Source organism: Varanus komodoensis, unplaced genomic scaffold (genome assembly GCF_004798865.1).
Source record: "Varanus komodoensis strain SLA01 unplaced genomic scaffold, ASM479886v1 scaffold67, whole genome shotgun sequence".
Lineage (NCBI taxonomy): Eukaryota > Metazoa > Chordata > Lepidosauria > Squamata > Varanidae > Varanus > Varanus komodoensis.
The window spans coordinates 2,859,256-2,874,683 of NW_025336308.1; the positions used below are offsets into that span (position 1 = coordinate 2,859,256).

The 15,428-nt window shown below is 55.4% G+C and overlaps 1 protein-coding gene across 2 annotated transcripts; it reads left to right on the plus strand.

Annotated features, from left to right (window-relative positions):
* The first annotated feature begins 440 nt into the window (after positions 1-440).
* Positions 441-15,027, plus strand: HEXA (hexosaminidase subunit alpha). Of its 2 annotated transcripts, none has more exons than XM_044450594.1 (13): positions 441-2,497; positions 3,240-3,305; positions 3,407-3,453; positions 4,246-4,356; positions 5,832-5,933; positions 6,595-6,727; positions 8,037-8,217; positions 9,206-9,292; positions 10,614-10,686; positions 12,015-12,195; positions 13,288-13,378; positions 14,150-14,254; positions 14,768-15,027. In XM_044450594.1, the coding sequence occupies exons 1-13, from the start codon at positions 2,374-2,376 to the stop codon at positions 14,829-14,831; spliced, it is 1,365 nt and encodes a 454-aa protein (XP_044306529.1). In that variant the 5' UTR covers positions 441-2,373; the 3' UTR covers positions 14,832-15,027. The 2 variants fall into 2 exon arrangements, with proteins under 2 accessions (XP_044306529.1, XP_044306530.1); XM_044450595.1 differs by lacking the exon at positions 441-2,497 and adding an exon at positions 3,076-3,094.
* The last annotated feature ends 401 nt before the right edge of the window (positions 15,028-15,428 follow it).

A 15,428-nucleotide genomic window follows, 5' to 3' on the forward strand; every position in this document is an offset into this window, starting at 1 on the left:
CGCGGCTGGGCCGCGTTCCCGACAGGACCGACGCGCCTCAGCGGAAGGGGCACGGGCAAGGCCGGCCCCGCCGCCCGCCCCGCCCCCCCCCGCCGGCCCGGCCACGCGCCCCGCCGCGCGCGGGGACCTCGGCCTGGCGGCGCGCCTGGCCGGGAGCCGGGCGAGGGGGGTGGGGCGGGGCGCGCGGCGGGCCCTCCGTCGGCCGTGTCCCTTGCGCGGAGGCGCGTCGGTCCTGTCGGGAACGCGGCCGAGCCGCACGCATGCGGTGCCTGGCCTCGGGCTCCCGGACGGGCTGCGCCGCCCGCGGAGGGAACGAGCCCGCGGTCCGCACCCCGCCGACGGGCCGTGGGCGCCCTGCCGCGGGCGGCGGCGGCGGTACGGCTGAGCTCGGACAGCGGGTTTCGGAGGCAGCCCACGACCCTTGGATGTGGGTTGCTGTGTTGTCCAAATGCAGCCGAGAGCCAGACTGCTAAAGGAGCAAAGGAGCCACTAATAATTGCCAGTACTTTCCTACGTGTCTTCCCCACTCCAAGAAAAAGCAGTTTTAGGCAATCTAAAAGGGAATTGCATTTGAATCATACTATTCAAATATAGTCTTGCTAGGGCCGTATTTGGAGTAGTTGTAGCAATTGCTTCCTTTGGACGCACAGGCAAGGAGCTGTTTTTTATTTAGTAATTGCTTTCTCATGCTGGTGGACTGTCTCTAAGAAGCTTCTGGCATGTTTGCCTACGTCGTCCTCGCTCGTAGATGCCTCTTAATCCATTCATAGTATAGTTCTGTGCAGTCTGCTCATCCCCAGTGCTCCTGTATAAGTCTACTGAATGCCAGGCGAGCGGAGATACAGTGCCATCCATGTAGCTGTGTGCACCTGGCACAGGTGCCTCATCAGAAGTAGGAAAGTCCTTCACCTTGTGGCGTTGACCAGCAGCAGAGGAATCAGTGAGGAATCCAACAGAAGAGGGAAGTGGAAAACATTGGTGGGTGGTTCTGTTCTGAGGATGGCAGCTGAGTTCAGTTACAGTTCCTCTTTCCACCTTTTTGCTGTCATGCGGCTGCTTTGGAGCAAGTGGCGTGTGCCACGAGGAGACCTGCTCGATCTCTTCCTCATGTGAAATAGTTCCTTTCACACTCCTCTTGCAACCACGGAAGCTCTGGGGTGTCGGGGGCTTCTCATCAGCCCAGCTGCTTTCCTACTCCAGATGGTTTGAAAGTTTGCGTACTGTTTTACAGCCTGTGCGCTGACTGCCAGACTTCGATCCATAAAACCAGACCAAATAAGGACAAAAATCCGCTTATCAGTGGCCCAAGAAAAAGTATTTGTTGCTTGGGTTAGAACCCATGCGTGCCTGCTGGAGCGCTTCTGATCTGAAGGACTGGAAATATTTTAGGATAGGATATAAGACAACTAACAACAAGATCGCCATCATTGTGGTGGTGAAAAGTGCAGAATGCAGTTCTTGGTAACTTATCTTACATAAGCCACCTGCTCGCTGATGTTGCTCAATATCTGATCTTCCATGTATCCTGAATATTGGTAGTGGTAATTGAAACTGGTAGGAGTTGAAGTGCATAGCAACTGGGGGACAGCAGGTTGGGGAAGACCGTTGTACCATCTTTCGGAAGGCAGAATTATGGACCGGCCCTACCGTCGGGCAGAGGCCTCTTCTGACTTGGGCACCGATTTTGCGTTCCAGGAAAGGGCAGCAAATTGCTTATTTGATACGGTATTGCGATATTTTAATGGCCAGAATGGTAAAGAGGCACTTCTCAGGTTTCCTGCCTCAGCTGCCAGAAATAACACGACCCTCGTTCGGCACTCTGCTCCATGACTTGGGAGGAGTGGGTTCCCCTTGTTTCTTGCCTCGGGCAGCAAAATCGCTTGGGTTGCCCAGGAGTGAAGGAATACAATGTCTAAACCAAGAAAGGGAATTTGACTCATGTTTATGAAGAACTAGCATTAATGACTCAGGACTGTATTTATTGAGAGCTGAACTTTTTACAAAGAACAGGTAAAGAAAGGTATCTGAACAAAGCTTGTGAATGTATATAAGCTTTAATGGCAAACAATGCGCTGTTTATTGCAAAATTGCAGCCTTTGGCTGCATGGCTCTTGGTAACTCCTGTCTGCACACACAACTGCTGTTTTGGCTTTTAAAAAGCGAAGTCCAGTAAGGAGTGTACACGGTTGACAAGAGCTGTCAGTAGATCTAGAGAGGCAGATAATTCTCCGTTCTCCAAAACAATGCACGGCCGCTTCTATTATTTCACTGTCTGTATATCCCTGCCTTCTCCGGAGGAATGATTATCCTGCTCTTCAGGAGAGTGTTGTCTGCCCGTGCAGGCAGAAAAGGCCTGCTTCTGTTGCACGGCACATGCTGACTCTCTTCCACCCATGTTGCCTTTCAGAGAATGGCTGCTCCCTGTGTCCCGAGCTCCTCGTCTCTGTTGCTGAGCCAGGGTGCGATGGGTATCCTTCGCTGGACTCTCCCGAGAACTGTAAGCGCATGCGGCACGTCTGTTCCCCGCGGATGTTGTGTGGGTAGCTGCGAGTTTGGAGCAGGCGCGCCGTGAAGCTGCTGCTCTGCAGCTGAGTGGGATTGTGGGCAAGTGTCGCGGGGGGGGGGTGTCAGTCAGAGACTTATTCAGAATCCCAGGAATTTCTCCTCCTCCGTTGCACTTGATCCAGTCACCCCAGAACAGCCTCCTGGTCGAAAAACAGGGTGCAGAACCCGGGGCGGCCACAATCGCTGCTGCTGCACCTCGCCCTGGCGTGAGGTGCACAAAAGCCCCTGTGTCTGGAGGCTTCTGTGCACCGAGGGTGGGAAGCATAAGATGGCTCCCTTAGTCACCTGTGGCAGCCATGCATTTCATGCCAGCGAACCAGTGGCTGGCGGAGGAGGAATGGACCCCCCCCCCCCCCGCCCCGCGCTAGCCTGCTCGGTTTCTCTGGAAGTTGCAGAAGGATGTCTCGCAGCACAGAAGCGCAGCAGAGCGTTCTGCCCCTCTTCCACTGAGTAGGAAGCAGTGTTCTCATTTTACTGCACTGAAGGGAGCAGGGGCTCTTCCTGCCGTGCAGCCGGCTTGGAAAGGCCGGTGAGTAAAAAAGATGATGATCGCACGCCTTTTGTGGCCTTACTTGTGAGGCTGAATTGTGCCCCAGGCCGGCCTCGCACGCCGGCGTACGTCTGCCCCGAAGCTGCTTAACGCCGTGCCTCTCACACGCCGCACGCTTTTTCAGATAAGCTGAGCCTTTCGGAGCAGCAGATGCTTCTCACGGCGGACAGCGTCTGGGGAGCGCTCCGAGGTAAGGGGAATGAGCTTCTCCCCGTCCCTCATCACGGACCTGTGTCAGCACACGACGATAGTATCGGCCCGCTATAAACGGACTCTGCTCTTGTTCCCCAGGGTTGGAGACCTTCAGCCAGCTCGCCAGGAGAGACGATGTTGGGACAGTGAGTATCCCCACCATGCGTGTGGCGCCGGTGCCCCTTTTGCCGCTTCTCTCGTACTGTCGCGGAGGCTGTCCGTGTGCGCAGGTTTTGCCTCCCTTTCCTGGACTGAGGCAAAGCCACCTCCGTAAAAGGGACATTTTCAGTGATCACCCCTCTTAGCTAAGGAATATGGTTGAAGAAGGCAGCTTCAGGCACCGGTCTCTGCGGCCCTTCCTAGCAAGCGGCTGGCCAGAGGCCTTGGCATGGCTCCAGAAACTGCCCTGGCTCTTGGACGCTGGGCAAGCTCACTGCACCGCCGGTTAAATCCGAATCCCCTCGCCGTCCCTCTTCCAGCTCGGCCCATCCGAGTGGCTGCAAATGCAAATGCGGCGCTCGCCTTAGCCGACGTGGCTGCCCCTGCGAGGAGCGGCGTAAAGATTCAGGAAGCAGGCCTTGAATGCCAAAAGCTCTTCCTCTGTTAGGGCCTCTCCAGATTTGAGTAAGACACGCACACACACACACACGTGTGCGCCCATTGCAGCTTTCATGGAAACTTGCTCCAGTCCAGTTCCTCTGTCCTCTAAGGTATGGCTCTTTTTGGCTCGTGGGAGGGATAAAGGGAAGGAGAAGTGACCTGTGCAGCGCGCGCTTTGGGTGCTGCGTGAGCGGGCACAACACGGGCGGTTGATTTTCAGGGCCGGCCAGCCAGCCAGCCTGGCTCCATGCGCATCTGGAGGTGGGGCCTGGGAAGCCCCAGCTGGCAAAGGGGCTTGGAGCCTCTCCTGACTCCACTCCGTCTTCTCTCCTGTGCAGTTCTACGTGAACAAGACGGAGGTTGTCGACTTCCCCCGCTTTCCCCACCGAGGCCTGCTGCTTGATACCTCTCGCCACTACCTGCCCCTGAGAGCCATCCTGGAGACGCTGGTACGTGACTTCGGCCACCCTGCGCCCTTCGCTTCCAGGCCGCTCTGCAGAGCAGCCAGCTTAGGAGAGCACCTGGTTTTCCACCCCGACTTGGAGACGCCCAGAATGGAACCCAGAGCCTCCTGTATGCAGAACTCGTGCTTCTCCACCAGCCTACGGCCATTTCTTCCTACAGAGCAGCCTTCTGCAACTTGGTGGTCGTGCTGTGCTGGGGATGACGGGAGTTGCATTCCCAGTGCTTCTGGGGGCTGTAAACTGGGAAAAACTAGTAGCGGACCCAGAAAAAGAAACCCTCTTTCATAAACTCTGCTCTGGGGGCTAGTGCAGAGCATCCTTTTTGCTTTCTGCAAGCTGTCCCAGGTAATCCCAATTTAACCCCCACAAAGAAGAGGGTTTAGAAAGTGGAGGAGGACGCGTGTGTGTGAGAGAGCATGCAGGTGAGTGTAGATTGCACTGCCACCAATGTACCAGGAAGTGGATCTGCTTGTAAAGGTGTGTCACCTTTGCAGCCCAGTAAAGAACCTCGCCTCCTGTGCCAGTATATTCTTCTCCCGGGTGCTGCGGCTGGCACTGCCGCCCTGTCTAGTGTGCCCAGGAGCAGACTGGCCATCTTGCGACACGGACTTGGAGCTGGAACAAGAGGGAGCGCTTGTCCTGCAGTATTCAGGCCCTACCTGCGTCCTGACAATTGTAGACAGCGGGTTGTTTACAAACGTTGCGTTCAAAGATCTTGAATATGTTCGATGGCACCCTGTGTACGTGTGAAGGTTAAGCGCTTTGCGGTCGGCTTCCTGCATTGCGTGACCTTTGTCAAAAGAAAAAGAAGGGCCTGAACTGCACACACCCACGTGAGGCCTGCAGTAAAATGTTGCAGCGCATTCTCCGTCAGTGCCTTGCTGCGGGAGACTACCTTCCACTTTCTCCCAGTTCTTGCTCCTTTCCCCCTCTGTGGTTGCCATTCTGTGCCCGCAGAGCACGTTCAGCTCTTACTGGGCGGCTCTCGAGAGCCCCTCCAGGAGCCTCCATTTCTCCATTTCTGCCAACCCCGAGGCTTTCCCAGGCCTCTCGATACCTTCCTCCTTCAGCTTGGCTAATGCTGTTTTGGTTACAAAGGCAGCGACACTCAGAGTGTGTGTGCATCAGAACGAGACAAAAGAGCAAACCAGTATTTTGAGTCCGCATCACTTTCTCGTAAGTCCGTGCAGTCACATTTCTTAAAATAAATAAATCAGATGAATGCAGAAGGGTCTTTCCATGCCAGCTGCGAGGAGTGGAGGCAGAGGTCTTGTCCCGATCCCCTGCCTGGGAGCATGGAATATGCCATGGTCCTTCAGACACAGTCCGGGGTCCATAGGCCTGTGATCACCTCGGGGTGCACATTTAAACAGAGAAAGGGCAGCCAACTCCCCGTGCGTTGAGAGACTGGCCAGCAAGTACCGCGTGAGGCTGACCTGCTGTCCTCTCCGTTCTCCCAGGATGTCATGGCCTACAGTAAGTTCAACGTGTTCCACTGGCACATTGTGGATGACCCATCCTTTCCGTACGAGAGCATGGTGTTCCCCGATCTCAGCCTGAAGGTAAATCTTGCATTGGCAGCTGCACTGGGTGATTTCAAGAAGTCCCACGTCTCATGCGGCTCCCGGGACTCTGTTTCCTCTATTTGGCGAGACGGTGGGTGGGAAGACATCTCAGAGCCAGATTCCAATGCTTTTCCCCTTCCAGAAGCTTCAGCACCACAAAACATGTTCCCTGAAGCAATCAGTATGTTGAACTGGATCCATGCTTACGCTGCCCAGACTGCAGGGATGGGAGCCACCCTGAGTTCCGGGAAACCCCCCGAAATGCTCCGCACAGAGTCAGGAAACCTTGCTCTCTCGAGGGAGCTGTGGCGTGCTTTGGGGAAGGGGGATCCCCAAGACCTTTGGCATGCAGAGCCGCCTCGCCAAAGCCAGCTCCTGGAGCTGCCCCTTGCACAGGTGGAGCACGAGCAAAGCTGTTCTGCTCCATAGACAACAAAGCTCCTTTTCATCTCTTTTCTAGAAAGTTTATTTGGAAGTTGCATAAGAAAGTGGATTTCCTGCTTGGCCTGACCATAAAGTTGCCCCACCCAAATAGGGTAGGGCCCATCTCTGTCTCAGCCTCTGGTTTCTGTCAAACGGAGTTGACCTTATCCAGGCAGAAAGTCAGAAGCACACATTTCCCCGTGGCTTAGACCTTGTGGCTTCTGTGCCTTTGCAGGGGGCCTACAACCCTGCCACACACGTGTACACGGCCAGCGACGTGAAGACGGTGCTTGAGTACGCCCGGCTGCGCGGGATCAGGGTGATCGTGGAGTTTGACACACCTGGCCATACCCTCTCGTGGGGCGCAGGTACGGCTGGCCCGGAGGTCTGCAGCGTGCTCGCGTGGGCCAGTGTGCGTTCTGAACCAGAAATGCAAGCGCCTGGTGGAGGGAGGTGTGCTCGGAGCAAGCATCTTCGTGCCCGGTCAGGGCTGCAGAGCCCCCGCCTGGGGGCCGCATTCAGCCTCCTGGGGCCCCGGTCTGATCCCCCACGGTTCTCCGTAGGGCCACAACCCTTTCTCTCAACTGCTGGGCTTTCAGTGGGCTGCTTGGTGGTGGTGCCTTTCGTTCCCCCCCATTCTGAGAGGCTGAAATGCTTCTCCTGTGACTCTGCGCTTTAAACCAAAACAATCTGGTGCTTTGTGAGCTGTGCTCTGCCTCCTCGGCTCACCATGGAATTAGCCCTCCTGCTGGAAGGGCTTCAGCACCCTGGAGCCGAGTGTCTGCGTGTGTGCGCCCTTTCGGCACCCGGATTGCTGTGTCTGTCTGTCCCGTGGACAAGGCTTGGGCGCTTGTTTAAAGACGAATGTGCTGCTGGCTCGCTTTGACCTGCACCGACAAGCGCAGGGACGGAACCCCCGTCGTGGTTTGGCATGGAGCACGCATGGCGCAAATGCTCATTTCATTGGACTGACTGACTAACCTGCAGGGCCTGTACACCTTTCCCCATCTGGGCAGATTCTAGAGCGCTGAACAGTAAAGAAGAGAAAAGAATAAAGCACCATGTTAAAACAGAAGAGTAATTTAAAAAGTGGCTGGCCAACCGCAGAAGGTTTCCTGAAATAGGGATGTTCTGGTTTGGGGGCCTGCTTGACCTCCATTTCAGCCCCCAAGAGTTGGGCTTCCACTTCTGCTAATGGGGGGCTTGGTAATGCTTTGGGTCTTGCGGGTCTTGGGAAACAGGAGCAGTTTTTCTCTGCGTTGCCAGAATTCCTTTGAATGCCGGCTGCTCTTCCAGCATGACTGACGCACGGGGGCCTGGCTCGCTCCGTCCGCCCAGAGGCCTGTTTTGAGTTCTAAAGCAGTCTTGTCTTGGGACCCCTTCTATTTGTCTGAATTGTGCATTGCTTTGGGGCAACAGTCCCTTTCCCATTGTGCGACCCTAATCCTGCAATGCATCCTTCCTTTTTGGTAACCAGACGCACTGCTCCCGGTTTTGCCTGACAGCCGGACTGCTTCCAGCTTCCTTCTACCATGGGATCGGTATTCTGACTCAGAGGAACCACGAGCGTGTTGCCACCTCCAGGCCCCCATTTTTGCCTGCTTGCTGTTCCACGTGACCGAGGAGAAGCCAACCAGACTTTTCCCTACCTCCGTTTCTGTGTTTGCTTCATCTCAGGCGCCCCCGGCTTGTTGACACCTTGCTATAGCGGCCCGAAGCCGTCTGGATCCCATGGGCCAGTCAACCCCATCCTCAACACAACCTACCAGTTCATGAGCGCGTTCTTTGCCGAGATCAGCGCGGTCTTCCCCGACTTCTACGTTCATCTGGGCGGAGATGAGGTTGACTTCACCTGCTGGTTGGTCTGGCTCTCCTGGAGGGATTTGGAAAGGGGGCGGGAGCATGAGGAAGCGGGGCTGGCAGGCTTCAGGGGCTGGCACCTTCTGGCATCCCAAGGGGGAACCAGGCTTCATGGCATCGGTCCTGTTGACCCAGAGGTATTTCCTTGCAGCTGTTAAGGCTGAAACAGCGGGCAGTTCGGCTGAACAGAACTTGTGCCCCTGCGTAAGCAAGTTTCCCGCCTTGTCGATGCACCTGAGACAGGGCTGCTCCTCTTCCCTGCCTGGGGAAATTGGCAGAGGCTACAGCGAAGCTGGCGGAGGGTTTCCTCTTACAAGGAGGACTCTGCGAGTAGAAAAGCTGTGGGATTGGAGGGATCCAATCCCTGGATTGTGGCTCTCTAGGAGCTACTATTATTTAATAGAGAACTCCGTTCTTAAAGGGTCGTAGGAGGTAACCTTGTCCTGATTGAGACCATGGTTCTTCAGCTAGACCCGGACCCTGCCTGGCGGGAGTTTTGCGCCCCTACTTGGAGGCCCGGTGAATCTTCTAAGTAATAATATTCAGAACCCCCCACCTCTCATCAAAAGCACGAAAAGCTCAAGTCATTCCTCCTGGCTCCCGGTGGTGAAGGAGGCATCCCTCCTTCAACTTCCCCAGCCTTCCCCAGCCGCCTGCCTTCCGCACATGCTTGGACCGCGACACCCAGAATCCCCAGTCAGTTGGCCCTGCCAGATGGGAATTCTGGGAGCTGTGGTCCAAATGCCCCTGCAGGCCACCAGGTTGGGGAAGGCTGTCCTATAATATCGCAGGCTAACATCGTGCTCCCTTGAAAAGCTGGCATGAGCGATTCTGCCTCGTCCAAGCCACGGTCACTGCATCCGGGGGTCGTTCTTGTTGGGACGTGAGGTTTCCCGCCTTCACCTTCCTGCTGGGCTCGGAGGAGGCATTTCTTGCGGAATGTCTTGGGAGCTGCCTCTTACCTGAACCCTCTCTCTCACACGCAGGAAGTCTAACCCAGATATCCAGGCATTCATGCAGAAGATGGGGTTTGGCCAGGATTACACCAAGCTTGAATCATTCTACATCCAGAGGTAAGGGCTTTGCTCCCGCTTGCCAGGGGCTTCCTTGGAGCAGGGTCCTGGGGCTGCCTCCAAGCTTGGGGGATTTCCGGTCATTCAGGCAGGGCTGCTCTTTTTGGGCCTCTGCAGGCGGAGCGGGGCACTGGTGCGGTTCGGGTGCTCCCCCGTGAGACAAGTTATCCGCGTTCAGGGCTCCCCTTGGCTGTGGAACAGACTTGTGGCCTGTCACTGACTTGCAGCCTAGTCTACCTCACAGGGCTGTCGTGAAGAGAGTAGGAGAATTACATCTTGCCTAGAGATGTAAAGGTCGGCAGGGGGGGTGGGAAACCTGGGAGTGGGTGGGATAATGTTCTTTTCCCATTCCCCCGCCCCCCAAAAAACTTTTAAAATGTTTGGCTTTAATTATTGCACTTTTGGGGTCCTCTATAGTCAAAGCTCACTAGGATCTTCACAGAACATGGATTTAAGAATTTAACACCCCTCTTTTCTCTCAGATCTTTTTCTGAGAATGACTGTCTGTGTTTGTTTAACACTTTGGAGGAGACGAAGTTCAGAACATGTAATAATTTCCTTTGTTTTGGCATAATCCTGGGGTTCTCTTTTTAAGTCTAACATTTTGCCTCCTCCTCATAAAAAGGAAAAACAAAAGATGGTAGTTTTCATTTGCTACAAAAATTCAAAACATTTGAAAGTGAAGGTTATACGTTTAGATTTAATACACTAAATATGATCATTTAATGAGCAAACCAACCTGAAGTTGACAAAATGACTTTAGATCTTTCTAAGTCACCGAAATAGATTTTGCGTATTTCCCCTTTTTCCAGGAAGGAAAAAATGTCAGGAAGAAAAGTTCCCCCCGGTTTCCAAACCTCCACTATCTGCTCTCCTCTGCTTTTAGCCCCTCCAAGGAAAAGTGATATTTTCTGTTTTCCTAAGCTTACGGTTGTTAGCAAACTTGTCCGTTCTCCCAGCAGCTCCAACTTCCAAGAAATCCAGGGAGGGGGAATCATGGCTATTGTGTACAATCTGTTGTTTTTTCTTGTTTGGAGAACTGATTCAAGAGAAGACTTTTGCTGCACTCCTGTATACATAAGCATCTGAGAGCAAGCTTCATTGCAATTAGTGGAACTTACTTCTGAGTAGACGCATATAGGGTCACACTGTTGGGCTGCACCTGTCTCTCCTCCCGCACCCCACTCGTTGGCACACGCAGTGCTTCCCCGTCAGGAAATGTTCCTGACGTGTAGGAAGCAGCCTTTGCATTGGGGGTGCCAGCGAGGAGGGAGCTGTCTGCCCGCAGTCACGTCTTCCGTGGGCCTTCTCTTTGCTCCAGGCTGCTGGATATCGTCTCTTCCTACCGCAAGGGCTACGTGGTGTGGCAGGAGGTTTTTGATAACGCCGTGAAGGTGAGGAAATGAACGAAAGGGGCTCTCTCAAGTTCTTTTGCCTCATTTCTCCTTTCTCCACCTCCCGTTTCCCAAATACTTGGCAGGGCTGCTTGCATGTTGAGATTTGCATTCATCTCTTTTCTTTCTTCTCTAACTGTGGGACCACCAAGACAGAGGCCATGGTGGGGAGTCTCGGCTCCAGGGTGCTGCCGGGTTGAAAGACGGCGGGCATACCGAACACGTTCCCCCAGACTGGGGGAGCCACTGGTGTCTCTAGACGCTGAACTTCGTGCCCAGAGAACTCCTGCTCTTTCGAGTGGCATCCTGTTTGTGGAGCCAAATCTGCCCTGGCCTCCTCGGCACCGACTGTTCTGGTGGCTCGCTTTGCTCATCTTCATTCTCCTGTTGCACCCCCTGCATCATCTTAGGTGTTCCTCCACCTTGGGCAGAGACCCCTGGCAAGGCAGGTAGCGAGCACCTTTTCAAAGCACTCCTCATTTGGACAAAAGAGGCTCTTAATCCTCAGAAGGCTGTGGTGAAGAGACAGCCCTGCCCTAGAGCGACAAACTCTGCAACATGGTCGAGGGCATCTTTCTGCCCGGCAGACTTCTTAATCTCGACCTCTGCCCCACAATTCTAGATTGTTCCTGAGAGGGAGCATACGTTGGAAGAAATAACGAGCGGCGTGACTGAGTCGGGAAGTGGCTGGGCTCCATGCGAGGCTGCAAATCACGACGTGGGCTGCAAATTAAATGTTGGGGAGGGGATGATTAATTAAGGAATCGGTTAAAAAGCGTAATCCTGTAAAGGGATGGACGAAACCCACAGCGAGAAACATTTCAGTGTTAGAAAGGGGGAAAAGTGATTAAAAAAAAACACCCCAAAACTACAATTATGAAACCTGAACTAGGATGTTAATGTTGCAGTGATACAAAGGGGCACCTGTGATAGGCACACGCATTTACACAACCTGTGAAAGCGCCAACATCTCATCTTTGTCAACGGCTGATACAAAACGGTGAGCCTCACGAATGAGCCAGAGTCTCCTGCTTTAAAAATGCGGCTGAGGCTCCTGGCTGTGGCTTGAGCTCCGGTGGAACAGCTCTTTCCTCGGAGCAAAGGCTCCATCTCCCTTCGGCAGGTGTGCCTCCCAGGAAGGCGGTTCCTCGGTACGTGGGTTTAGCAAAGTCTTCTGCGCCCCCCCCCCCCTTGAGCAACTGCCGCGTGTCCTCTGAGCTGTTCACAGGCTTGCCATAACTCCGCGGGGCTTCTCTGAGCAGCCGTCTGGCAGAAAGTGGGATTCTCCACTGGACCGAGGGCTTTGACGCCTCTTCTGTTCTGGCCAGGTGAAGCCCGACACCGTCATACAGGTGTGGAAAGAGAACGGCGGGTCCTACCAGGCGGAGATGGCCCGCGTCACCAGCGCCGGCTACAGGGCCCTGCTCTCTGCTCCGTGGTACCTTAACCATATCGCCTATGGACAGGATTGGCTGGGGATTTACCAGGTGGAACCTCTGGAATTTGAAGGTGCGTTTGTTGCGTCGGCTTCCTTGTGCCTCCTAAAACCTGGGGCCCAGGAAGGCGGGCAGGGGGCGGAGTTGGTCTTACTAATATTAGTAGACGTACTATGAACGCAAGCACAGTCAGCCTTACTAACGAGCAGGACAAGCACCATCCGTTGGATTCCTAAGGGCATCATAACTGTGGCACGGCGCAAAATGCAAGATGGTGGATCCCTACCCCCAATTTATTATTACATTTATATTCCGCTTTCCCCACAAGGAACTGAAGGCAGCGTACAAAATCCTCTCACGCTCCATTTTATCTTCACAACAGCCCTGTGAGAGAGGCTAGGTTGAGAGTCAGGGACCGGCCCAAAGTCAGCGAGCTTCACGGCTGAGCGGGGACTACAGCCCAGGCCTCCCAAGGCCCAGTCCAGCTCTAACCACTGACACTGGCTGCCCAAGGAACTTCCAGCAGGAGGAAGAGGCTTGCGCAGCAAGGGGTGGGTAGACGGGAAGCATTATTTCAGGTGAATGCACTCGGGCTGGGCTTCGGGAGGGCGTGGACGCGTTTGGGCCAGCGAGTCCTGTGGCTGGCCAGTTTGGAGCCGGCCTCAACGGAAGGAGCAACGACTTGCCCGGCTCTGCCTCCCTCGCCACAGCCAGCGCTGCCCCGCACCAGGCTCCGAGCAGCCTGTCCCAGTAGTCCTGGGGAACCTGCTTCGTCTTATGCTTGGGGTCCCCCACCCCTTTCGCATGCTTTGCTGTGTTCTTTATATTGAGCCCTGCGGAAAAGTCCTCAAACCAGCAACTTGAATGGTTTGTCTGATTCTGCTGGCTTGCTCTGTGTGTGTGTCTGTTATCCTCTGACCGAGAGAGAGACACTGCACTCGCAGTTGTAAAATTGCTGCAGCCACACCGAAATGGAGCACAAAATTGATGGAAATACAGCTAAGCGTGGATTAAGAAGGCCCACGGGCATCTTGGGGCTTGTCAGACCATGTGGCCCTTTGGGTATAGTAACGTTGCTGATCCGACACACCTGCACTAAAGCAGCGGAGCCCTGCAGTGGCCGAATTGGCTGAATCGTGAATGCTCGGCGGTCTCTTTCCGGCAGGCAGCCCTGAGCAGAAAGCGCTGGTGATCGGCGGAGAGGCCTGCATGTGGGGCGAATACGTGGATGTGACGAACTTGACTCCCAGGCTTTGGTAAGACGGGAGGTCAAGCCGCCCTTGGCGGTCCGTGGCTTGCGGGTTGCCCCTACAGCGAAGAAAGCTAAACTGGAGACGGCTGAGCCGCGGGTCGGTCTCACATACGTCGCCCCAGCCCTTGGGTGTTTGTGCGGGTGATTCGCTGGATCAAGGTGTGCATGTACCTGTACGTTTCTTACATCCAGGGAAGGAATTCCTTGGTCTTGACCAGCCCATTTTGGGACAAAGCCAGTGGTACTTGCAGCCCTTGGGGAGGGGGCATCACTCACATTTCTAAAAAAAAAACGTGTTGTACTACAATTCCTATTATCCCAGCTGCTGGAGAGGGCTTGTGGGAGTTGCAGTCCAGCAAGGCCTGGAGGGCCACGGCTCAGCCCTGCTGTGGCAGGCTAAGCAAGTCTAAACCGGGAGCAGTTCCCTCTCCACCCCTGGGAAGAGGCACTTCCCCCTGTGGGTGATGGGTTGTGCCCTCCCCCAGCCGCAGGGCCCCCCCCCCCCCCATCTACCAGCTGGGTGGCGTGGCTAGCGCTCTGCCGCCGTGTGGGCCTCTTCTGCCCCAGCCAGAAAACCGCGAGGCCTCCCTGCGGCTGCACTTCAGCGGCGCAATCTGGCCTCGTTCCGGAGCGCAGCAGTTCCCATCCTCTCCTCCTCGCCGCGTTGCTGTTCCCCTCGCGAGTGGCCCCCAAGGGGGCTTGCACCCTGAAAAAGCAGCTCTCGGTCGGCTGGAGCAGAGGGAAGAGCTCCCTTTGGCCTCTCCGTTTCCTCCAGGCCCAGAGCGGGGGCCGTGGCTGAGAGGCTGTGGAGCAACAGGACGGTGAGGAACCTGCAAGACGCTTACGCAAGGCTGGCCGACTTCCGATGCACCTTGCTCAGGTGATGGCGCGCCGTCGGCCTCCCCGGGAGACTCGGGGGAAGCAGCGCCGCTGGGGCTTCTCATGCTGGGTCCAGCACTCGGCCTGCCGCGGCGGCCAGTGCCCGGCACAGCTCACGTGCGGTTGGTCACACGGGACGCTCCCTGCCCCACTGGCTTCGTTTGAAAAGCAACAGCATGGAAGGAATAAAGGGGGGGGAGGGAGTGGGCGGGGGGCAGGGGAGTGGTCTTTCAGCCGGACCGGTGGGACGGCTCCATTCCCCTCCCCTCTTCCTCAGTGCAGCCAGGTGCTTCTGGGGAACCGGCGGGAAAGCAAAGCATCCCTCGCTCTCCGTTGCCCCAGTGCCCTGCCCCTGAGGACAGCTAGTAGCTGCTCAGAGGCACGTTCCCCGCAGCAGGGCAGGGCCCAGGTGCTTGGAGGCGCCTTGCGGCCTGGTGCCTCCGAGGGGCCCCGAGGCGGACGGCTGCGTCACGCATGGACGCCACTGATCCCCCTTTTTTCCTCTCTCCTGCAGACGAGGGATCCAGGCGGAGCCGCTCTTTACAGGATACTGTGACTATGAGTACAATGGATTTTGACTCTCGCAGTCTGTTCCTGTATTTTGTTGTGTCACATGTGGGAAAGAGGGGAGCGTGTGTGTCATGAATGCTTCCGTGGAATCGGTCTGTTGTGGATCCTAGATTCCGGGGTTGGTTAAAGAAGCACTTTTGCGGGTGGGAGATATAATTATGAGCGGCCAGAACAATCAATGCAATAGAGCCAGAAGGAAAAGTGGTTTTTCTCCTGTGTGGTTACTGGTTTTATTTTTTTTGCGGGGGGGGGGGGCGGTTCCCTCACCTGCTAGAGGTGCTGCATTTAAGGGATCAGGAGACATGGGCAATCTTGCAGTTAAGTTTGTTGAAAGGCTTTTCAGGTGAAATTGCACGGTGAACTCGGGGGCTTTTGGTAATCCAGTGCGGAGTGGGGAAGAAGTGAAAATGACTTTTGCCCTCCAGATCTTCCCCCTGCCTTTTCCACTACATGGGCTTTTTGCCCTTCTAGCTAGAGCATTTGGGGGGGGGGGACCATCAAAGGCTCATGATAGCTTCTGCCCTGGCCCCTCCAGCTAGCTCCCCTCTGCCCCCAAAACACCCCCTCCCCTTTGCAAGGTTGCCTCGGCGGCCTCGGAGAGTGGC